General features: G+C 44.4%; 1 protein-coding gene across 2 annotated transcripts in view; it reads right to left on the reverse strand.

Moving 5' to 3' along the window:
- The window catches only part of LOC116990323 (RAP1 GTPase activating protein), a 290,150-nt gene that overhangs the window by 235,660 nt on the left and 29,175 nt on the right, over positions 1-25,315 (reverse strand). Inside the window, exon 1 of one of the 2 annotated variants that reach the window (XM_033047838.1) lies at positions 3,850-4,100. The exons of the other annotated variant lie outside the window; for it this stretch is intronic. Coding sequence (XP_032903729.1) covers positions 3,850-3,893 — 44 coding nt within the window. The 5' untranslated portion in view covers positions 3,894-4,100. Of the gene's footprint in view, positions 1-3,849; positions 4,101-25,315 lie in introns of those variants that run through there. 2 annotated transcript variants of the gene reach the window in all.

Genomic DNA, 25,315 nt, shown 5'->3' on the forward strand with positions numbered 1-25,315 from the left:
TAGGAACCTATGACGTTGTTGTTTGGTGCTAGCATATCCTGTGGTAATGTGGTATTTTCCTAATTAACTTGATCCATCAATGACTGCCTTTATCTGTCTAGTCATAAAATGTCCCATTTTAACCAAGACATTTTTCATTTTGATTTGTAGTCGGAACGGGATCGATCCTCTCCATTTGTGATTTTTTACCTCAGTTTGGAATGGGAAGAAAAAAAAGGCCAAAGTTCTATTTGTTTATTTTCAGGATCCACTGCCGTTGGCCTGAAGGAGAATATGTGAGACTATTGGCTGGGATAACAGTCAGGAATAGCTGGAGATGGACACGAAATGCGAGTGTAACTCAGTGGGACAGGCAGCATCTCCAGAAAGAAGGAATGGGTGACGCCTTGGGTCGAGACCCTTCTTCAGTCCGGCTAACAATAATAGTTGAAGAACAGTTATTGTCCAGCCTTGGAATGGCAATACACAAAGTGATACAGATCATGAACAATAACCACATCCCACATCGATATCATTGTGTTTTTCTGTGAGACCAAGTTGTGCACAAATTGTATCCTGCATTTACTTTAAAAAAAACATAATTGACCACAAAGAACATTGGGATAGCCTGAAAGTGATGTATTGGCGCTTTAGAAATGCACACTGTGGCAGGCACTCACTGAGACTATCCAAAAGCATCCCTCAAGTCAATGGCTCCAATAAGGACAATAGGGCAACACCATGGCACAGCGGTAGAGTTACAGCGACAGAGACCTGGGTTCTGACAACGGTTGCTATCCGTACGAAGTTTGTACGTTTTCTCCATGACCGCGTGGGTTTTGCCCGGATTCTCCGATTTCCTCCCACATTCCAAAGACATACAGGTTTGGAGGTTGACATAAAAAGCTGCAGTAACTCAGCGGGACAGGCAGCATCTCTGGAGAAAAGGAATAGGTGACGTTTCAGGTCGAGACCCTTCTTCAGACTGAGAGTCAGGGGCAAGGAAAACGAGTGATACAGACGGCGATGTAGAGAGATATAGAAGAAATGAATGAAAGAAATCTGCTGTCAGAGCTGCTGAGTTACTCCAGCTTTTTGTGTCTATCTTCAGTTTAACTCAGCATCTGTAGTTCCTTCCTACAGGTTTGGAGGTTAATTGGCTACGGTAAAGATTGTAAATTGTCTCTAGCGTGTAGGATAATGCTAGTGTATGGGGATCGCTGGTCGGCATGAATTCAGTGGGCTGAAGGACCTGTTTCCACGCTGTAAACTAAACTAAACTAATCTGAAGGTGCAAGTGTATGGTGCCACTATCCTGCAGGATTGTAATCAGTGCCACACCATCCTAATTTGGAAATGTAACTCCGTTCCTCCACTGCTGCTGGGTCTCTATCCTGGAACTCCATCCTTAGCCCAGTGTGGTCACACCTTCACCAGAAGAACAACAACCCAAGCGAGTGGCTCACCCCACCTTCTCAAGGGCAATTGGGAATGGGCAATCAATGGGCATTACTGACCACACCTAAATCCACAAATAAACAAACAAAAATAGTCTTTCTTTTTAATTGACCAAGTGTTCCAAGTGTTCATATGACCCAAAACTAAAGAAAACACTTATTTAAAAAACTGCACTAAATAGTTGTGACTAATATTGTTTTGCTCCCAAGTTTTGATGCCAATTTCCATGTCTAATTCCACCTGCAGTAAATTTTATGACTGAAGACCAGCGGGTCACTTTGCCTTTTACTAAGCAGCTCCATCGAGTCACGGGAGCCCGGTTGAGATCAGAATTAATTTTTTTTTATAGGTACAGAGTGCTCTGCCAACTGCAGTTTTTCTTACAGGGAGTACCTGTGCAGTGAACAAGAGTGGGAACCAAGGTGACAGGTAAGATGATCAGGCGGGGAGTCTATTTTGGGCTGCCTCCACAATACGGTAGAAGGGTCCTGACCTGAAACAATGCCTGTGCGTTCCCTCCACAGACCCTGCCTGAACTGTTGATTCCCTAGCAGACAAAAATGCTGGAGAAACTCAGCGGGTGCAGCAGCATCTATGGAGCGAAGGAAATAGGCAACGTTTCGGGCCGAAACACTTCGATTCCCTCCCTCACTTTGTGTTTTGTTCAAGGTTACCATTTCAAGTTGTGAGGGCACAGTCTTTGACAAGCAGGAGAGGTGGTTGTGTCAGTAGTACAGGGCCCTGGTGAGACCACACCTGGAGTATTGTGTGCAGTTTTGGTCTCCTCATTTGAGGAAGGACATTCTTGCTATTGAGGGAATGCAGCATAGGTTCACCAGGTTAATTCCCGGAATGGCGGGACTGACATATGATGAAAGAATGGATCGACTGGGCTTATATTCACTGGAATTCAGAAGGATGAGAGGGAATCTTATAGAAACATATACAATTCTTAAGGGATTGGACAGGCTAGATGCAGGGAAAATGTTCCCGATATTAGGGGAGTCCAGACCAGGGGTCACAGTTTAAGAATATGGGATAGGCCATTTAGGACTGAGATGAGGAAAAACATTTTCACCCAGAGAATTGTGAATCTGTGGAATTCTCTGCTACAGAAGGCAGTGCAGGCCAATTTACTGGATGTTTTCAAGAGAGAGTTAGATATAGCTCTTAGGGCTAATGGAATCAAGGGATATGGGGAGAAAGCAGGAACGGGCTACTGATTTTGGATGATCAGACCTGATCATATTGAATGGTGGTGCTGGCTCGAAGGGCTAGATGGTCTACATCTGCACCTATTTTCTATTTGTCTACATTTCTATGTCAATGAGTGGACCAGTTGGCACCTTGGACACGTACCTTTCCCAGTATTCACTCTGAAAATGTAAAGAAGCTACCAGAGGAAGACATTGTCTTGTGTTAAAATAACAAAGTGCCTGAAGAATTCAAGAGTATTTAATTGTCATATGTACCGGTAATAGAACGATGATATCCTTAATGGCAACAGCTGTACAGGCCCGTAAGCACAATACAGACAGATAATGTACAACCATGCACAACCACACTCATTATACACACATACACACACACCCACACAATTAGGCACACTGGAACGATCTCTCACACATAAGCATATATTATTCTTCCGTGCAAGAATCATTCATTCTGGTTAGTTTTTTCCCACCAACTCTATCCTGACGGCTGCACCAAATGGTGGCATTAGTAAAAGGTGATTGATTTGGTGGCTTTGGTTGGTGATTTATTCAGACACAAGGAAGTGCAGATGTCGGTTTGCAAGAAAAGATACAAAGTGCCGGAGTAACTCAGCGGTTCAGGCAGCATCTCTGGCGGTGCTACCTGACCCATTGAGTCACTCCAGCACTTTGTGTCATTTTTTTGCTGATTTACCTGTCATTTAGCACCTCGATGATCCCCAGATTTAGCTGAACTCAACTGTTGCTGGGTGTCAAGTTGTTGCCAACTGACAAACACTTCGCTAAAATACAATCATCTTGATAATCGCATTTTGCTTCACTCAACAAATGCACGTTTTGGTCTAATTTCGCGAGTTGATGCCTCATTGTGTTATCTAATCTATTAAACAGTTTATTCCAGAATGTCTCACCTGCAGTAGACATTAGAGACTCTGTAACGACATTACATTGGTGCAAGCAAGGCATCTCACATGTGAGCAAAACTAAACTCCAGTAACAAAATCAAAATTAAAATGCCAAAATTAATTCCTGGAGGGGGTTTCAAAACCATCTCCCAAATAACTGAACTACGACAGAGCACAGGGGTTCTAAAAGGATCATCTAAAGCGATTTGACTGTGTATTTGACAAGATCCAGCATAGGGTTTTATCAGCAGCACTTCATCAATGGCTATTGTTGTTATGGTTTCACCACTCACCCTCCATACGCTCCAAAAGTAAAGCTTCTTTTCCTCCGCTCCATCTTCTCTCCCCTGCTAATGGTTCCTTGCGGCGGGTCGACGGGGAAGGTACTTGTCCCCTCGGGGACACCAGTGAGTGAGTTTATTCCACACTGCCTGCTTCCTCAAGAATCAACTGCTGCCATTCAGGCAGAAAGGAGAAGTTCAAAGCTATATTTCCTGTATCTCATAGCAACAACCACACTCCTGTCAACCAGAACTTCTCAGCGTAAACTGCCAACAATCAGCATCTTTCGTTGGATTTCAAGAAGAAGAAAAAAAAATCGGCTCATAACTCTGATTGTCAATTATCATCTGGACTCATAAACGATGCAAAACCTCTCCAATTCTAATATATCGCCTACATCAATTTGTTAAAATAAAAGCAATTTTATTATTTATGTTGTGCCAGGGACAGTATGTCTATTCATCATCAGGAGGGAAAATGTGCATGACAATGAGGTAATTAAATCAGAGATGGTTGAAGATAGAAGCAGCCTTGTTTTAAGTCCAACAGAAATGTTACTCGTGCTTCTCCTCACTCAAAAAAAATCACATATCGTTCTAACCTCATATTTTTAAAGTGCGAGAGCAGACACAGTCTGCTTTGTTGGGAGGGGAATGTACAGTATATTCTCAATGCATCCTTTGTCTCGTCCCTGTGAGAGTGTAAGGCTGTAAATGCTTTGTGCAAAGTCAGCTGTACCAGGCACTAGTTAGCAATCCCCGAAAGGGAAAGGTCCATCAGCGTTAGCGAGGTGACTAAATTCCACTTTCACTCAAGTGCGGTAAACCTACCAAAGTCTGTGCAATGAAGCCCCCCCTGTGTTTTTGAGCCATTTTTACATGCGTTTGCCCACTGTGCACATGTGCAGATCGAGCTCTTTTTTTCGTGTGACAAGATCCCCAGATACTTCATTTGCAGATCAAACGGTTCCACAGACAAAGACATCGACGACTGACGTCACCGGTCTGGGCTCTCCCATGATCCCAGGGGAAGTCTAGGTGTAATGAGAGTGATGTGCTTTGAATGAGAAACATTTCTCAGACCTCTAGAGCTGCCCTTAATTTTACCTGCAGGGTAAGGTTACGGTGCAGTGATAGGTGGGCACTCTAGAGCTTGTGGTGACCTCGCATTGAGGCATAGAGACATACAGCGTGGAAACAGGCCCTTCAGCCCCACTTTCCCACACTGACCAACATGCCCCATCTACAATAGTCACAGCTGACTGCTGTTGCCCATATCCCTCTAAACCTATCCTATCCATGTACCTGTCCAAATGTTTCTTAAACATGATGATAATACCTGCCTCAGCTACCTCCACTGACAGCTCGTTCCATTCAGCTAAGAAATCTTTCCACCATCACCTTAAACCGATGCCCTCTGATTCTCGATTCCCTTACTCTGGCAAAATATTCTGTGTGGTTACCCAATATATTCCTCTCATGATTTTGTACACCTCTATCAGATTGCCCCCCATCCTCCTGTGCTCCAAGGAATAAAGCCTTAGCCTGCTCAACCTCACCCTATAACTCAGTCCCACGAGTCCTGGCAACATCCCGGTAAATCTTCTCTGAACCCTTTCAAGCATGTCTGCTTTATGGCCAGTTCTCACGGTGCGACCTGAAGCAAGATGTCACCCGAGTGAAGTGGTCGTGGTCCAGCACGAGTTCCGCACGATAAAGAGTTCCCACGATAAAGAGTTCCCACGGTACTCGGCATTTCTGTTATTTGTGCGAGTGACTTGTCCGTCTCCCGATCTTTCCCGTTAATCTTGAATGAACATCGTGGACTGTAGTGTTGTTAATCACATGGCACAAATGATGTTACTTTTTTTCACACACTATATTGTTTTTTTTCACCCGAGCTCTTTAATGAGCTGAAGAATAATCTGGTTTTTTTTAGACAAATGTTGTTTGGCGTGATGCACCTTCTCTCAATATGTGCAAGAAGTCGTCTTTTTATTTTGTCAAATAGGAATAAAGACTGTGTCTCACATTGACCGTGATGATTGTCTTATTTTATTATCTACTGAGAGGTGAAACTTTCAGTCTGAAGAAGGCTCTCGACCCGAAACGCCACCCGTTCCTTCTCTCCAGAGATGCTGCCTGTCCCACTGAGTTGCTCCAAGCAACTGGTGTCTATCTTCAAAGGACTGACCACCGGGCTGGATGTCGGGGCTGGCGTGTTGCGTTTCACAGACCGAACTGTCCAATTAATAGTAACAGATGGGCACTCCCTCTCAACCACATTTTCTTGCCTTCTCCCCATAATCTCCTGACAGCCGCACTAATCAGGAATGTATCTATCTCTGCCCCTATTCTTCACCCTTTTTACAGTAGTTTTGTTTTATTGGAGACGCGGGAGACAGCGGATGCTGGAATACTGAGCAAAACACGAAGTGCTGGAGGAACTCGGTGCATTTGTGTTTAAGAAGGAACTGCAGATGCTGGAAAATCGAAGGTACACAATAATGCTGGAGAAACTCAGCGGGTGCAGCAGCATCTATGGAACGAAGGAAATAGGCAACGTTTCGGGCCGAAACGTTGCCTATTTCCTTCGTTCCATAGATGCTGCTGCACCCGCTGAGTTTCTCCAGCATTTGTGTGTGTGGGTGGGAGTTGGGGGGAGGGGGGGGGGGGGGGGGAGAGATAAGGCAGCCTGAAGAAAGGGTCGCCTGTCCATTTCCCTCCGTAGATGCTGCCTGGCCCGCGGAGTTCCTCCAGTCTTAGAAACTGCTTTAGACAAAAAGAGACACAAACTGCTGGAGTAAAATAGCTCAGCAAGTGAGGTACCTGAACACTCAAAAATGAAAAAGAATGAAAATGTGATTATTTCACCTCCCTTCAACTATTTTGTGTTTCAGCATGAGAGGGATTATAACATTAGAGACATTCATCTTGTAGTGATGTGTTAATGAAGAATTGCAGACATCAATCTGATAGTAAAAAATATATTTATTTACAATGAGGTAAAACAAGCAGACAATCAAACTACTCAGTTACTCACCGTTCGCAGGAGTTCCCACGGTACCCGCAAGAGTTATTACGGATATCGCACGGGCCACTGCGTTCATACAATGTTGCAACGCTCACCAAAAAGTGCTCAAGGCACTCTTGGGGAAATTCAAAAATGGGGCAGTCCATTAGAAATTCAAAAATGTTTGAATTTTCTCCCGACCTTACCAAGTCACACGACTACCTGCCGTTAGCGCCACGGAGGTCCTCGGTGGTCCACGAATGCCGTACTGCTATCGCAGAAGGTTCCCACGATGTTAAATCTTGTTAAGTCTTGCTTCAGGTCGCACAGTGAGAAAGCCCTTTTAAGTTGGTTATTAATTTCTCTGGCAGTCCATTAGAGTCATAAAGCTATAACACATGGAAAAAGGCCATTCAGCCCAACTCCTCCATGTTGACCAATTGATTAACTTAGCTAGTCGTACAACTGATACATATCCCTCCGAATCTTTGCTATGCATGTACCTGCCCAGGTATCTTATAAATGTTTTCATAGTACCTGCCACTACAATGTTTGGGCAACACTGCGGCACAGCGGTAGTGTTGCTGCCTTACAGCGCTTGCAGCGCCAGAGACCTGGGTTTGATCCTGACTACGGGTGCTGTCTGTACGGAGTTTGTACATTCTCCACGTGACCTGCCTGTTTTTTTTCCCGAGAACTTTGGTTTCTTCCCCCACTCCTAAGGCGTACAGGTATGTAGGTTAATTGGCTTGGTAAATGTAAAAATTGTCCCCAGTGTGTGTAGGAGATAGTGTTAATATGTGGGGATCGCTGGTCAGCGCGGACCCAGTGGGCCGAAAGGCCTGTTTCCGCGCTGCATCTCTAAACTAAACTAAACTTCCTCTGGTATCTTGTTCCATTTACACACCGCCATCTGTGTGAATAAGTTGCCCATCAGGTCCCTGATAATTTATTTCCCTCTCAACTTAAACCAGTGGCCTCTAGTTTTAGATCCCACTACTTGAGGGAAAAGACTGTGGCGATCCACCTGCCATTGGAAATCTTGGCCTTGCCTGCTCTATGAGTCCGAGTTCCAATTCCTGATGGACACAATCAATCACGCTGTTGCCTTGGCCTGGAGAGGCCAAGGTCGTTCTCATCAGAACAAAATATAGAGAGCTTTGTAGCTTGGTTTAGTTTAGTTTAGTTGAGAGATATAGCACAGAAACAGGCTCTTGGATCCACTGAGTCCGTACCAACCAGAGATCCCCGCACACTAACACTATCCTACACACTACAGGCAATTTACAATTTTAGCAAAGCCAAGTGTAAGGATAATAATTGCTTTTTTTTCTGCAATTCAAATTAAATCAGCATCAATTTGTATGTATACAATTGTGTATTGATAAAAGGTCACACAGATGGAAATTCTGTCTCCGTTTCTCTCTCCACAGATGCTGCCTGACCTGCTGAGTGTTTTCAACAAAGTAATTTTGCACAGCATTCAGCTTACAGAATTGGAACTGTTCTGTCTGTCTCTTTAGAGACTGCTTTATTACAAGGGCCAAGGAGGACACAACCGACACAAAATCAGTTAATTGACCTCTGAAAAATTGCTCCTAATGTGAAGTGGATGTGAAATTGTATGCAAAATGTAATTTATTTATACATTTTCTCTCTTCAAATGTCTTAACAATGAGGGGGATACAAGAAACTGCAAGTGCTAGAATCTTGAGCACAACACAAAGTGCTGGTGGAAGTCGGCGGATTAGGCAGTATCTGTGGAGGGAATGGACAAACGATGTTTCGAGTCAGGACCCGTCTGCAGACTGATGGACACTTGGACATCTACCCCTTGATTATGATTCCATCTGTCTGAAGAAGAGCCCAGACCTGAAAAATTGTCTGTCCATTCCCTCCACAGATGCTGCCTGAGCCACTGAGTTTCCCCAACACTTTGTGCGTTACTGGAAAGAAGCAGCTCTTGAACATGGTTGTCCCTGGTCCCACCTACCATCTACCAACCCCAGTCGCATCTCTCCCTCTCACGCCTTTATACTGGCTATCTTCCAGTAACACTCACTCCTGATACAAGGTGCCGACCTCAAACATCAAACATCCCCCTGCATCCACAGATGCAGCCCGACCGACCCTTTGCCTTCCTCCAGCATCTTGTTATTTGCTGCAGATTCCAGCACCTGCAGCCTCTTTTGTCTACATGGTTACGTTGAATCTTGTTTGGTCACGAGTAGAAATTTGCACCCAGTTGTGATCACTACAATTCGGAATGGAGTGGATGGAAGGAGAGGAGAGGCGGGAGAGATGTACTAACATGGTTCCATAGTCATGGAATTTCTAGTACAAGGTTAGACTAGAGCAAAGGGTTGTCCTGTTTGGAGCTACAAAAAGTTGTGAGGGGATTTGATGGAGGTGCACAGGTTTGTACAAGATCAGTAGAGGAATGCTATTCCCATGTTTTAAGGATTCAGAGACAGAGCTTTAAAGTCACAAACATTACCGGCCTGATGAAAGGTAAAACTATTTCTACAGCTCAGAAACCAGACAGCTGGGAGGGGGTGGGGTGGCGAGAACAAAGGAGGACCCGGTGTGGGAGGACCGCAGTGAGGGGGGGGGGGGGGGGGTGGGGAAAACAAAGGTGGACATGGGGGAAGGGGGGGGGGGGGAATAAAGGAGGACCTGGCAAGGGATACTTTGTAACTCTGTCAGCACCCTTTATGTGGCGATTATTTGCATACCTTGGGCACGCAAGCAAAGGATTCCGCTGTGACTTGTCACGTGTGAAAATGAAGTATGAATTAATCTCATTCCTCTTCCTATGGCCTTCCAAACATTTACTTACTTTGCGATAATTTCTTTTTCTTTTCTTATAGTTCAGTTAAATTTGCAGCCTGACAAAATGTTGTTTCATTTTCTGGGCATAAACCTGACGCAAATTTGAGGAAATTTGAGACACAAGTTCATAGTGAAATACAGAACTAAAAAAAACCCAGACAACAGTTTCTTGTAAATTCAAGATGAGCTTTCATCCACAAACTGTTGTAGCTTTTTTTGCCATTTCCTTTTCTCTAGTCTCACCAAACTCCTGTCCTCGGGTTTTTCTGTCAGTCATGAATTTCGGCGACAATAAAGACAAGAAAACGCAGATGACTTCATCACTAAATTGATCCTAATGACCTCAGCACTTTACAGCTATTATTATAATTAAAATGCAACATTTTTACCAGCTCATTGCTACTTTAATTTGCTTTCCCTTTTCACTCATGCTCCCTGAGTTTCCTCATTCAGTTTCAATTTTAATGTTGTTTGAATTTGTCCACTAATTGACTCCAGCATTTTGTTTTACAGCTTCCCAAAGAGAAATGTTTAAACCACCATTCTGTTTACTGTCTACTTCTGAAGCTCAGACGATCCAAAGATAGACACAAAAAGCTGGAGTAACTCAGCGGGACAGGCAGCATCTCTGGAGAGAAGGGATGGGTGACGTTTCGGGTCGAGACCCTTCTACAGACTGGTTAGGGAGAAGGGAAACAAGAGATTTGGACGATGATGTTGAAAGAAAAAGGACAATGAATGAAAGATATGCTAACAAGTTACGATGATAAAGGAAACAGGCCATTGTTAGCTGTTTGTTGGGTGAAAACGAGAAGCTAGTGCGACATGGGTGGGAATGCAAATCCAATCCAATGATCACTGGGACTCAAAGTTCACCTACAAAAAAAATGCTGAGAATCGAACGCTGAAGTATTGAAACTGCTTTCCTCTTTGCTCCAAGCAAAACCTCAGCAAATATCAAAGAAAACCCAAACTGTTACTGATTATCACCATTTGTGCAGATGCCTAATGAGGTTTTTGCACATAGTTTTCCGGGACTAATTTAAATCTCCCCCCTGGAAAATTGTGCTGTTCAGAAGGAGGCAACAGCTTCCAGTCTAGTTGCTGTAAGCCCTGAGATCACTGAACCATGGTCTTCAGATCATAAAATATACCCAGATATGTTCACTGCTGTGATAATATATGACGTCTGGTACAGCAGGAAATACCAAAGGAATTGATAGAAGTCAGTCCATTGAAGAGAATGCAATGAGTTTTAGAGGTAAGGTCCAACGCGCCAATGTGACTGTATTACACCCACTCTCTTTACCCCCCCCACCCACCCTGGTGTGCACATATTTCCCCCATCTTTTCCCACCTCCCCACTCACCCTGCTCCTTTCCCCTCTTCCTCACATTCAGATGAGGGCATTCGATCCAATTTGAGATACCAGCTACCAAGACAGATGTGTACAGCAATTCATTCTTCTCCCGCACAATGAAAGCATGGAATAGTCTTCAACCTACCATGGTTGTTCAACCAGATGCAACTAAATTTAAGGTAGCTCTTCTTCTCCAAGAATCCTCTTTTGCTTAAGTCCACCCTCCGCCACCTCCAGTTTAAATTCCATTTGGAATATTTTGGAGGACCAAGAACCAAGAATCTCCCATCCCCGTTCCTCCCTTCTGTTGTTTCACCCCTTTCTCCTCCCACTGTCCCCTTCGACCTACCTCCCACCCTCCGTCTTCACATCTCACTCCTCTCTTTATCTGACACCCTTTTGTCTCCTTTCAACCTCCAGCCTTTATCACTTACTCCACCCGCCTGTCATTCAGCTCCCACCCTCCATCCATCATTCGCAAGAAACACAAAGCGCTGGAGTGACTCAGTGGATCAGGAAGCATCTCTGGAGAACATCGATAGATGATGTTTCGGGTCAAGACTCTTCTTTCAGATTGGGTCATCTCAGCATCTCTGGAGATTACGGATAGGCGACATTTCGGGTCAGGACGCTTGTCTTGACGGGTTGCAACCCAAAACGTCTGTCTGAAGAGAGATCCCATCTCAAACCTTACCTATCAACGTTCACCGGAGATCCGCCTGACCTGCGGAGTTACTCCAGCACATTGACAGATTTATCTGCCTTCAGTCCCAACAGTTTGCCTAACGCCATTTCCTGATCTTCATGAAGCGTTGGCTCAAAAAGACAGCTAACGTCATCAAATAACCACACCACCCTGGCCACACCCTCGCCTCACTGCTACCATTGGGAAGAAGGGCAGGAGCCTGAGAAGAGTGATCTTGAGGTTCAAGAACAGCTTCTTCTCATCAAGTTCTTGAACCACACCGCACAAAACTAACCACAAGCCCAGCAACAATCTACTATGGACTTTGTTGTGGTTGCACCATGTACTTTGGTTTGCACTGTCATGGTCTGGTTATGTAATATTATTTATAATTTATTATACTATTGTCATATTGTATATTTATTTGTTGTATTATTTCATGGATGTACCTGTAAAGTACATTAAAGCTTTTCACTGTATCTCGGTAGGTGTAACAACCATAAACTAATAGCAACTACAGAAGATGGAATAATTGTGGAAAATACTGTGACATTGCTCTCTGTCTAATTATTCTTTATACACTACCTCTAGCTCACTTTTAAATATAAAGTTTAATCAAACAAGCAAAATTGTTCAACTGACTAACTAAAAGTGGCAGAGGTTTCCGCTGGTGTTCCTGAAGGCTTTGTCCTTATCAAGTGTTGACTATTCGATATGCCTAAGCTTGCCACTCACAGAAAGCAAAGGTTCCTTTTGACAGAGCTTGTTTGGTTTCACTCCGAGGTTCCCCTCGGTAAAATCATTCGGACGCATCGCTCTTAATAGCACTTGACAGCCCAGTTGGTTCTGGCTGCTGGCTGATCACATTTCGACTTCTTCAAGCCCCCTTCAACCCAGCAAGAGTGAAAATACAATTCAAACTGTAAGAACACAGTGGAAACATTCTGAGTGGTTTCAATCAGTTGTTGAATTGTACTGAAAAGCTCAGGGACCTCACTGGAGGAACTCCCAGTCCACCTAGAAAGGAACTGCAGATGGACACAAAATGCTGGAGTAACTCAGTGGGACAGGCAGCATCTCTGGAGTGAAGGAATGAGTGACTGGTCTCCGACTATATTTTATCTCTTTTTGCTTTGTAGTAAACTTCTCCCAGCTAACAATGATATATTCTACATTTTCCTTGAACTCCATTCCCTTTTGCATATTTTCACACCTTATGCATCCTTATCTATGTATCTCCCTCTCCCCTGACATCAGTCTGAAGAAAGGTCTCGACCCGAAACGTCACCCATTCCTTCTCTCCAGAGATGCTGCCTGTCCCGCTGAGTTACTCCAGCATTTTGAATCTATCATCAGCTTAGTTTGATGCTCTCATGCTAAATTAGCTCGTTGATTGACTCTTTCAGATGAGGTGTTGACTTGACTGAACTGACGTGAAGAGAGAAGTTTAATTATCAGCAGTGCACAGCCCCAGGGCTCTTCACCCATGCAGGTGTGGCCAGGCCAACTAAAGTTTCGCTTTTATTAGTTTTTACATGTGTTGGGGCTTGCAGAGAACTGATGGGGTTAGTTTATTTAAAAAGACCGTTAACTGCTTGGGAACAGGTTTGGTAAGCACTGTGCCAAAGAACAACTTGTGAATTCAAGGTTACAGCATAGGAGCCTGGAAGAACAGTGAACAATGGGCCCTTCATGGTGCAATCTCTGGAACTCTCTGGAATCTCTGGAACTCTCTGCCACAGAGGGTAGTTGAGGCCAGTTCATTTGCTATATTTAAGAGGGAGTTAGATGTGGCCCTTGTGGCTAAGGGGATCAGAGGGTATGGAGAGAAGGCAGGTACGGGATACTGAGTTGGATGATCAGCCATGATCATATTGAATGGCGGTGCAGGCTCGAAGGGCCGAATGGCCTACTCCTGCACCTAATTTCTATGTTTCTATGTGACCCTTAGAATATCCTTGATCGGACTTTGCTGGCTTTACCTTGCACTAAACATTGCTCCCTGATCATGTATCTATACACTATAAATAACTCGATTGTAATCACATTTTGTCTTTCTGCTAACTGTGTTAGCACGCAACAAAAGCTTTTCACTGTACCTCGGTACACGTGACAATAAACGAAACTAAACTAAACAAATGACTCTAAATAACTATAGAAGCCTGTTTTTCAGCATTGTGTTCTGTGTGAAAGTTGTTGGTTGACAGTCCCGTGTCTTTTGCCTCCAGTCATGTTCAGTCTTCAGTCCTTTGGTTCTAATTCCATAGTTTCTTTGTTTTGTTAGTTATGATATGTACCGTTTTCAGTTAAGGTCTGCAGATATTGGAATGCTTTATCCTGATGCAATACAACCATCATGCTTGAATAAAAGTTTTAAATCACTACTTCAGGACTCGGTAAATCATTGAGAATTCAGTGATCCTACACATAGAATATGTATCAAACAAAAGGATTAAAAATGTGTATTTGCGTAAGGATCCGCAGATATTAGTTTACAAGAAAACCCACAAAGTGCTTGATCAACTCAACGGGCCAGGCAGCATCTCAAGAGAACACGGATGGGCGACGTCTCAGCCTGGGACCCCCTCTTCAGACCAATTGTAGTGGAGGGGGAGGAGAAAGCTGGAAGATCGGTGAGGGAAGGGACAAAGGGCAAGTGATAGGTGGATACAGGCGAGGGGAGTTTCATTGGCAGATGATTGGACAAAGGCCAGAGATGAAAAGATAGACAGTGTGAAGTAAAGGGTATAAGGATAGAGGAGGTGTGATTACCTATGATTCATTCTTTCACAGGATTGTATTACAAAGCACATTTCATTCAGGTTTATCAAGTATATGGAGTGAAGAAATATCACAGTAGCATAGCCTTTGGTTTGTGTGTTCCTAAATGAACAAGTTCAGCTTATTTATCCATCTTGTTGAATCCATCTTTTATATCGGAATATAATAATTAATTGTCAATACTTTCCTCCGACTCCATCAGTCTAAAGAAGTGGCCTGACCCAATACGTCATCTATCCATTCATTCCACACTTACTTCCTGGCCTGCTGTGTTCTTCTTGCATTTTTTTTTTTTTGGCATATCTGTGCTCAACTGCAGCATGAAGTCTTGCAGATCAAACGCAACACGTTGATGCGCTTATTGAACTGTGATCATTCGAGCATTGCTCTTTAAGCTTAACAAAGGAGGCTGCAGAAGATGGTAGGCATTGCCCACTCCATCATCATGGGTGCAGACCTCCTCACCATTGAAGGATCTAATGGAGATGCTGCCTCAGAAAGGCAGCTAATATCATCAAAGACGCACACCATCCTGGCCATGCTCTCTCTCACCATTGGGAAGAAAGTACTAGAGCATGGAAAACATGACCTCCAGGTTGAAGAGCAGCTTCTTCCCAGCAACTGTCAGAATGGAACACTGCACAACACTAACCTAACCTCAGCACCTAAGACTTTCTATAGACTTTATTTTGGTACATCATGGATTTCAGTTTTGCACTGTTAAGTTCCAGTAAACTAGTATTGCTGTTATTCATTTATTGTATTGTTGATTATTGTATATTGTGTGTTTTACGTTAGTGGGCCCGCATACCTGCAATAAGTAAGAATTTCACTGTTCCCTGGATGGTATATATGACAATTGAACACTCTTGATGTTTGAATCCTTTTCTCAGAGACATTATCATTGGAGAAATAATCCAAAAACCATCTTCAGTCTGAAGAAGTGTGTCTCGACCCGAAAGGTCACCCATTCCTCCTCTCCAGAGGTGCTGCACGACCCGCTGAGTTACTCCAGCATTTTGTGTCTCCCATCCGAAAACTCTTGATCTCCTGAGGTTGGGTTGCCAACGTAACCATCAACAACTCCAACTTAGAATGGAAAAGGAGGATTGTGTTACAATGCAGCCAATGTGTTTATAAAAGCCAACAGGCAGCAAAAATTCTGCATATCAAGGGACTGTTGCAATATTGGGAGAAAAGGGATGCAGTTTGGCTGCCTACGGTGACCTTTAAGATTTTGTATTTTCAGAGATGCAATTGTATAACTGTGTAGAAAAATATCCCGAGGCACTTAATGAAGGAATAAGGAGAAGATGCGTGCAGTGCCAATAAAGTGACCTATATCCATTAAAGGAACAGTTTCAATATAATGTCTTAAGTGATGGGTGGGAAGTGGAGGGGAAGAGGTTTAGAGAATATTTCACAGGATCTGGGACACATGGAGGGATATGGGCCAAATGCAGGCAAATGGGACAGGCCCAATATACCAACTTGGTCGGCAAAGACTAGGTGAGACAAAGGGCCTGCTTCCGTGCTGTATGGGTCTTCTTGGTTTCTTGGTTTCTTGGTCCTCCAAAATATTCCAAATGGAATTTAAACTGGAGGTGGTGAAGGGAGGGCTTAAGACAGAAGGGGTTATTGGGAAGAAAGAGCTACTTTAAATTTAGTTGCATCTGGTTGGGTAACTATAGTTGGGTGGAGATTATTCCATGTTTTAATTGTGCGGGGGAAGAACAAATTGCTGTACACATCTGTCTTTGTAGCTGGGATCACAAATTGGATCGAATGCCCTCTATGTCTGCTCCTAATTGGTTTAGGTTTGGTGTAGGTCTTGTAGTCTATGTCGAGCTGACCATTTAACATTTTGTAAAAACAGGTCAAACGGTGAGCTTCACGTCTGTCTTGGAGAAGGTTCCACCCCAGAGAATTCAGAAGTTTGGTGACACTCGCTACTCTCTCATAGATGTTAGTAACAAATCGAGCTGCCTGTCTTTGGACACGTTCGATGGAAGAAATGTTTTTATTTGTGTCAATGGCTCTATGACTCTAGGATAGAGATTTGGCGTTGTGAAAGCTCTGAAATGACTAATTGAACCTCTTCTTCTGAGGCAGGTGATTAGAATTGAAGTTGGATTGTTTCCACTCCAGTTTTCTCATTGTGAAATGATTGATGAGAACCTTGTGGAAGTTACAGTTTCTCCCACAGATGTAGTTTGTGTGTAGTTAGCTCTTCTCTCATTTGGGTTGGGCTTCTGTTTGCTCCTGGTACATGGACCCAAGGTGCTTGATACTATCCGGAATGTTTGTTCTCCTCTTTGAGCGGTCAAGGACCAGGGATCCCAAAAGTCAGCGGAGATGGTGGCTTTCTTCAAGGAGTCTTTGAGGACGTTGAGGTTTGGTCTCTTGACTGCCCAGTATTCACTCCTTGCGATAGAGCTCAGAATAGAGTGTCTGTTTCTGGAGTCTTGAAACAAGCATGGAACAAAAAATATGACCTTCCCAATGAAGCTGACCAAACTAACTAGGGTCTCAATACTGGTCATGTTGGCCCAGGGTAGGACATTGGCATTGGTACACTCATCCTCTCAATATACTTGGAGGATTTTGCAGAAACAACATTTGTGAGGTTTGTCAAGTGCCTTGAGATGCTTCCCACCATAATCCATGTGTAATAAGCACATAAGAAGCTAGGGTTCATTTATGCAGATTAAAGGACTTGATATTCAAATATCCTTTCTGTAATTTGACCAAAGCTGGAGCATGGTGGGCAGTGAACGCCATCATTAATGTCTAACCTCACCAAGGCAGGCTCCCAAGGAATGGAAAGTGTTCTACCTTGTTGAGAAAAGTGCCATGGAGGGCAGTGCCATGCACTGGGAGCAGTTTTGAGGAGTGTGTTGATCTTGCATCATTGAGCGTACGACCCAACCTCTTGAATGCATTGGTGAACAAGTTGCCGATGCTACGAGCCGGACTCCGAGCATGCACAAACGTTATAGCCATCTTCACATCATAACTTAAGTACTGAGGTTTAGGTGGCCTTATCTTAGTTTAGTTTAGAGATACAGCGTGGAAACAGGCCCTCCAGCCCACTGAGTCCGTGCCGACCAGCGATCACCCATACACTGGCACTAATCTACATACTAGGAACAATTTACAGAAGCCAAATAACCTACAAACCTGTACGGCTTTGGAGTGGGGGAGGAAACCAGAGCACTTGGAGAACAATGTTACCGTAGAAGGTTGTGAATATTAGATCCACTCCCACAGAAACTTTGTTGAAGGGGAGGTACTGTACATCAAGAAAGATTGGAAAACATGTTGGGACAATTGCACAGCCTTGTTTGACACTGTTCTTCACTGAGGTTGGCTCTGTGTTAGACCCATTTAGTAGGAGCAATGTTTGCATGTGACCGAGAAACAAACGCAAGATGGATATCTGCAGGAAGAGTGATCTGCGTTAGCTGGGCTGGCTGCTGCTTCACAACTCAGAAAATTACTTAAAATGTGGTGTTCTATGTTAGCTGAGAGAACCAAGATTCTGTGGCATTTACAAGCTGTGAGAATAGTGAAGAGATAGATAGAGAGAGAGAGATAGAAAGAGCGAGAGAGAGTGAGAGATGGAGAGAGAGCGAGAAAGAGAGAGGGTACCCGCTTGGTCTACCAGTCTTTCCTGACGATAGATACAATGTTCTGGAGTAACTCAGCGTGTCAGGCAGCGTCTCTGGAGAAAAAGGATGGGTGATGATTCGGGTTTTGTGTTGGGACACTCCTTCAAATTCAAAGTCTAAGAACTCTAAGACCAGCATCTGCAGCTCCTGGTTTCTAGTGTTTACTGACCTATAAAACTGAGCTATAAAACTCATCATTTTGCCAGAAAATAGGCTCGACATCCCCAGAAGTGTATAGATAATCTAACAAAGGCAGGGGGGCCTTTTGAAACCTTGAGAAGGAGTTACTTAAACAGCTTAATGACTAGTTAGAGTTCATAAGGCATTTGATGTCATTAGTTTGATTTCAATAAACAGGAAGCAGGTGTGGGAAGATGGTGAAGGCTTGTGTACTCCCACACGAGATGCATCCCATGGTGCAAGTGTAACACTTTCTAAAATTGTACCTGGCCACCTAGAATGTTTCTCAGAAATTATGACAACATAACATTAAAATCTGTGACAAACATTGAGCAGAAATATCAGGCAGACGAGGAAAGGAGGTGAAGCCAGCATGGTTAGATTGGTGGTGAGGGGGGAGAATGTAAAACAGCAAAGAGGAGATCCAATTACAATTGTTAATGGCAAATGGGGTAAGATCTCTTTGTCAGTAGGTTGGCCTGGTCATGTACCCAGACAGCACGGTGGCGGAGCAGTAGAGTTACTGCCTTACAGCACCAGAGACCCAGGTTCGAGCCTGACAACTGGTGTTGTCAGTACGGAGTTTGTACGTTCTCCCTGTGAGCCCGCGGGTTTTCTCCAGGCGCTCCGGTTTCCTTCCACACTCCAAAGCTGTACAGGTTGTAGGTTAATTGACTTCAGTAAAAAAAAAATTGTAAATCGTCCCTAGTATGTAGGATAGTTAGTGCAAGTGTATGTGGTGATCGCTGGTCACCATGGACTCAGTGGGCTGAAGGACCTGTTTGCATGCTGTATCTCTAAAGGCTAAATACATACCGATGTGCCTCCTTAGATCATAAGCAGGTTTTATCCTGCATTGGACAGTTTGTGGTATAAAGGGGTAAAGAGAAATGGAAGAGTCTTCTTAAGAGTTATCTTAAGGTACCTATAATTGTCTCAGCCATGAGCACAGTGGGACAGTTAATAAAGCTGCTGCCTCATAGCTCAAGTGATCTAAGTTTGATCTTGACCTCGAATACTGTCTGTGTGGAGTTTGCATGGGACGTGACCGTGTAGGTTTCCCATGGGAAGTCTGGTTTTCTCTCAGATCCCAAAGAAGTGCTGATTGATGGTTTAATGCCCCTAGTGTGTCAGTGAGTGGCAGAATCTGAGGAGTTGAAGAGAATGCGGGGAGAACATAATGGGAGTCCATACATTCATATGTCATTCGGCCCATCAAGTCTACACCACCATTCAATTATGGCTGATCTATCTTTCCCTCTCAAATCCATTCTCCAGCCCTCGCAAGTATCAAGTATCTGTCAATCTCACCTCAAAATACCCAATGACTTAGCCTCCACAACTGTAGCAAAGAATTCCACAAATTCACAACCTTCTGACTAACGAAATTCCTCCCCATTTTCTTTCAAAAGGTGCTTCCTTTTATTCTGAGGCTATGCCCTTGAATCTAGATTCTCCCACTAGCGGAAACATCTTCTCCACATCCACTCTATCAAAGCCTTCCACTATTCGGTATATTTCAACGAGGTTCTTCTAAACTCCAGCGGGCACAGGTGCAGTACTTTCAAACGCTCATCACGTATTAACCCAGTTATCTCCAATTGAAGTAGAGTAAATCGAAGCTCGATGACAAGCAGAGATTCAGTGGGCCGAAGGGACTGATTCTGTGTTGTGCGTCTCTATGAGCTAAAGGGATAAGGAATTTTGCTTGTAACCCATTAACTAAGAATCCACAATCAGGACGTCTGCATAGGATAGACCATCCCTTTACCAACCTGTGACAAATGCTGAGTGGATGCAGTGGGGAGACTCCAGAGTCAAAATCAGAGAGGTTCCAGAGTTAAACCATGAGCAAGGTAAACCATGAAAGGACAAGGAGGTCAGTTTTCTCTGCATGCCGGCCACAATGTAGGTTGTTGGTTGAGACTCTTCAAGTGCTTCTCCAGAAACCATTTCAAAGTGATGAAGGTTTCTGCTTATCCTCATCGTTCAGTGGGTTTCAACTCCCTCTGCACATGACAACATCATTTTCCTCCTCTCCCTTCCCATCCTTCCAGCGATAACCTCAAATCTGTTCCCCTGAGTTATTCATCCCAACCTTGGAGAAAATAGGGGCTTCTTTTTCAATTGTGCCACACCTTTTGTAATTTTACTTCGGAGTCACGTGAGTGACTACGAGAAGAACCCCGCTAGGACGCATGCGTGTCATATCGCTACACGCATTGCAACGAGTCACAGCAGGGGGAAGGACGTTCCCCTTTAGCGGCAGAATTTAAAAGCCGGGAACAGCAGGTAAGGAGACTCTGCGTTTTTCCCACTTACCTTGCAGGTGGAAAGATGGACAGATCCACGAGAAAGAAGGCTGCGAAAAAGCTGGCGGGGGAGAACCGCGGAGTTGCAGACAGCCAACAGCAGCAGCAGCAGCCGACGGCACGCCAATCTCCCGAAATGGGAACAGCTGTGCCCGACTTCACTCCCGCACCGGCGAAGCCGGGCGGGAAAGCGAAGCAAAAAACGGACCGAATGCCAGACTCTGATGAGTCTGACTTTGAGCAGCCGCGAGCGGACAGTGCCCGTGAGCACCGGGGCCGGTTGGAGCGGCTGCAGGATGACGAGCAGCTGCGAGCGGCCAGTGCCCGTGAGCACCGGGGCCGGTTGGAGCGGCTGCAGGATGACGAGCAGCTGCGAGCGGCCAATGCCCGTGAGCACCGGGGCCGGTTGGAGCGGCTGCAGGATGACGAGCAGCTGCGAGCGGCCAATGCCCGTGAGCATTGGAGCCGGTTGGAGCGGCTGCAGGATGACGAGCAGCCGCGAGCGGCCAGTGCCCGTGAGCACCAGGGCCGGTTGGAGCGGCTGCAGGATGGGGAGCAGCCGCGAGCGGCCAGTGCCCGTGAGCATTGGAGCCGGTTGGAGCGGCTGCAGGATCAGGAGCAGCCGCGAGTGGCCTATGCCCGAGAGCATAAGAGCCAGTTGGAGCGGCTGCTGGAGGAAATACTCCAAAGTGGCAGGCTCCGGGAGATGGAGGCTAGCCACAGTGGGCAATTAGTAACCCCCACAGCAGTACCCCTTGTGGGGCTGCACAGTGTCTCTCCCTCATCATCGGAGAGCACAGAGGGTCAATTCTGGGCTGACCCTGAAGAGGGCAGTGAACAACATACCCCCAGTATGCCTGGGGTGACAGAAAACATGCTGGACATGGTGTCCCAGTTTATCCAACCAGACCAAACTGGCCAAGACCTGGAGCCGAAAATAGCGGCAAGCATTGACTATATGTCATTTAACCAACTGCAGGCACTGGCATTATCAGACACCATGGCACGACATTTACCTCCAGGGAACTGCAAGTCGCTAAATGTTCCCAGTGTAAACCAGTGCATCTGGAAACATGTGTGGACATCAATTAGAACCAGGGACTTGAAAATTCAGAAAGTCCTAAAAGTCCTAACGGCAGGAATTACAGCTTTTGCCCGCACATTGATGGAGCAAAACATGACCCAAGACCACCAAGATGCACTGGCTTTACTCTGCAACTCACAATATGAGTTGAACAACATCAGGAAAAGTGCTATCCAACCAGCTTTAGACCCCAAATTTGCCGGCCTCTGTAAACCTGGAACCTCCAAACCGCCAATACTACTATTTGGAGGGGATTTACCAAAACAAGTCAAAGAACTTGATGAAGAGGCAAAAACACTGGGGATCATAAAACCAGCAACCAAAAGCTACTACGGCCAACAATATCACCCCTACGGACCCCCCAGTCGGCCAATACAAACCGGAGCAAGCGCAAAAACCAGGAACACCCAACATCAGTCTTTTTTAGGCCATGGCCCAGACCGACTGTCCTGGAAAATGCGCAAGCCTTCAATACAAACCCAAAAAACAGACCCAGACAACGGCGCCTCAATGTCCACGGAGGATGCCGAAGAAATAACACACCTACCACTGGTAACCATGGAGGTAGGTGGGTCTGGTTCCTTAAGAATTAAAGGGAGCATGAAAGTTGGTGGGAGATTACGATATTATTTGGATGCATGGAATAAGATAACTACCAACACTTACATTCTAAGCAGTATCCAGGGTTATACCATAGAATTTATACAAAAACATAACCCTCCAGTACAGCATGTACCGAACCGAATGTTCGTGCTCACAGGCATAGAAAAATCTAAAGCACATGCTGAACTACAGCGGCTATATAAAAAAGGAGTAATTGAACACACCCAACACGAATCACAGGAATTCGTGTCCAATATCTTTATAAAAAACAAGAAAGATGGTGGTTGCCGCATCATCATCGATTTGACTACTTTAAATACCTTTACAATATATTCATTTCAAGATGGAAACCTTTGTTACTGCTAAGCAATTGATTTCCGAAGGCTACTACATGGCAAGCATCGATTTAAAAGATACTTACTATACAATACCCATAAGAGGTGACCACAGATGTTATTTAAAATTCAACTGGATGGGTCAGGCTTGGCAATACAGGGCACTACCTAATGCATTGACATCAGCCCCCAGGTTATTCACAAAAATTTTGAAACCAGCCCTAGCGTTACTGCGAAAACAAAAACACATGGTAATGGCATATCTAGATGACATATTTATTGTTGGCAAAACTTTGGAATTGACTAAACAAGCAGTAACAGCCACAAAACAATTGTTTGAAGAACTGGGCTTTATCATCCATCCAGTTAAGTCTAAATTAACGCCTTCAACAAAAATGGATTATCTGGGGCTCAGTTCTCATGTCAGTGACTTTGCCGAAAGAAAAGGTTACAGCCTTAAAAGAGGCTTGCAGCGAAATCATTGACATCACCAAACCATCCATTAGACTGGCAGCTAGAATAATTGGGAAAATAGTGGCTGCATTTCCAGCCACACAATTTGGACCTTTACACTATCGAAATTTACAGAGAGCAAAAATAAGAGCACTCAAAATTAATGGTGGCCATTTTGACAGACCAATGAAGCTACCAACAGAGGCCATAATGGAACTAAAATGGTGGGAACACAACATCAAGTATTGTTCCAATCCACTAATTATCAGCAACCCGTCTATGGTACTACAAACTGATGCCAGTGCACTTGGTTGGGGAGCTACCAATTCCATCTCCAGCTGTGGAGGGAGATGGAATGCACAGGAGGCATAATTATTAAAAAACACTGGGCATAAACTACCTGGAAATGTTAAGTGCATTCCATGACCTTAAGTCATATTGTTCTGGGTTAAATCACCAGCATGTTAGACTACAAATTGACAACACCACCGTGGTAGCATATATCAACCATATGGGTGGAAATAAATCGACATCATGTGACAATCTGGCCAACACAATTTGGCAATGGTGTATCCAGAGAAATATTTGGATATCAGCTACCTACTTACCAGGTAAACTAAATTTAGTGGCAGACACCAGGTCACGCAAATTCAATGAAAACACTGAATGGATGTTGGATAAAAATGTATTTGCTGAAATTACAGCACGGTATGGAACACCAGATATCGATCTTTTCGCATCCAGGCTCAATCACCAGTTATCAAATTATGTTTCATGGGAACCAGACCCTGGGGCAGCAGCAACAGATGCATTTTCGCTGCATTGGGGGGAAATTGTTTATTTATGCATTCCCTCCTTTCTGCCTCATCAGTCGGGTATTAAGGAAAATACAACAAGACTCTGCGTCTGGTATTTTGATAGTACCCGATTGGCCTACTCAACCATGGTTCCCGGTGATACTAGACATGGTATTAGAACCGTGCATCACCATCCATCATAGACCAAGTTTACTGGTCCATCCGGTAACACAGGAAAGTCACCCCTGTCATAAACATACAAACCTATTAATTTGTAGAATTTGAAAGCGCCACTACAACACCTGGGACTGACGGACCGAACAATGGATATGATTGCATCGGCCCACAGACAGTCCACCAAAAAACAGTACTTGGTGCACATCAAGAAATGGGAGAAGTACTGTCACGACAATAACCTCAACCACAGATCAAACAACATTCCGTCTGTTCTGGAATTTCTGGCAAGCCTCCACTATGATGAGGGCCTCAGCTATAGTGCCATCAACTGCGCCAGAAGTGCTCTGTCAAACTACCTGTGGCAAGGAACAGAGCTGCATTCTGTAGGGACACCCCCCCTGGTAACCAAACGCATGAGGGGCATTTTCAATACTAATCCCCCAAGAACCAGGTACACCCAAATTTGGGATGTGAGCATTATATTGACCATGTTGAGGAACTGGTCTCCACCTACAGCTCTGTCCCTACAGACACTAATGATGAAAACGGTCATGCTGATGGCTTTGGTCACGGCACAAAGGGTCCAGTCACTACAAAAACTAAGGCTGGACAATATTTCATCTGGGAATTTGACTTTTCATACCCATTAATTAATTAAACAGAACAGACAGGGATCAGCAGGGCAAAAAATAGAGTTCCGGGCCTACCCGACGGATGATCGTCTCTGCATAGTAACTCACTTACTATTATATATGGAACATACAAGAATCATCAGAGGCAAAGAAATGGCACTGTTAATCAGCCACAAACAGCCACAAACAGCCACACAAAAAAGTTACAGTCCAGACCATCTCAAGATGGCTAAAACAGGTCCTAATATAGGCGGGAGTAGATACTAACATTTTAAAATCTCACTCCACCAGGGCTGCAGCTACATCAGCAGCAATACAGTTGGATGTTCCAATGGACCAAATCCTCAAGACTGCAGGATGGTCAACGGAAAGAACGTTCCAACGATTTTATAATAAACCAGTCATTGAACCTGGAACATTATCAGAAACACTTTTAAGTTCTGTAATATGATTTTACCCCATAAATAGGGGCTATGATTTGGTGTTAATAAAATTTTCGTTGTTTCAATATCATATTGATATCTAATGATGTTAACACTATTCTCCCCATAATCAAGGCAGAT

Source organism: Amblyraja radiata, chromosome 31, assembly GCF_010909765.2.
Source record: "Amblyraja radiata isolate CabotCenter1 chromosome 31, sAmbRad1.1.pri, whole genome shotgun sequence".
Lineage (NCBI taxonomy): Eukaryota > Metazoa > Chordata > Chondrichthyes > Rajiformes > Rajidae > Amblyraja > Amblyraja radiata.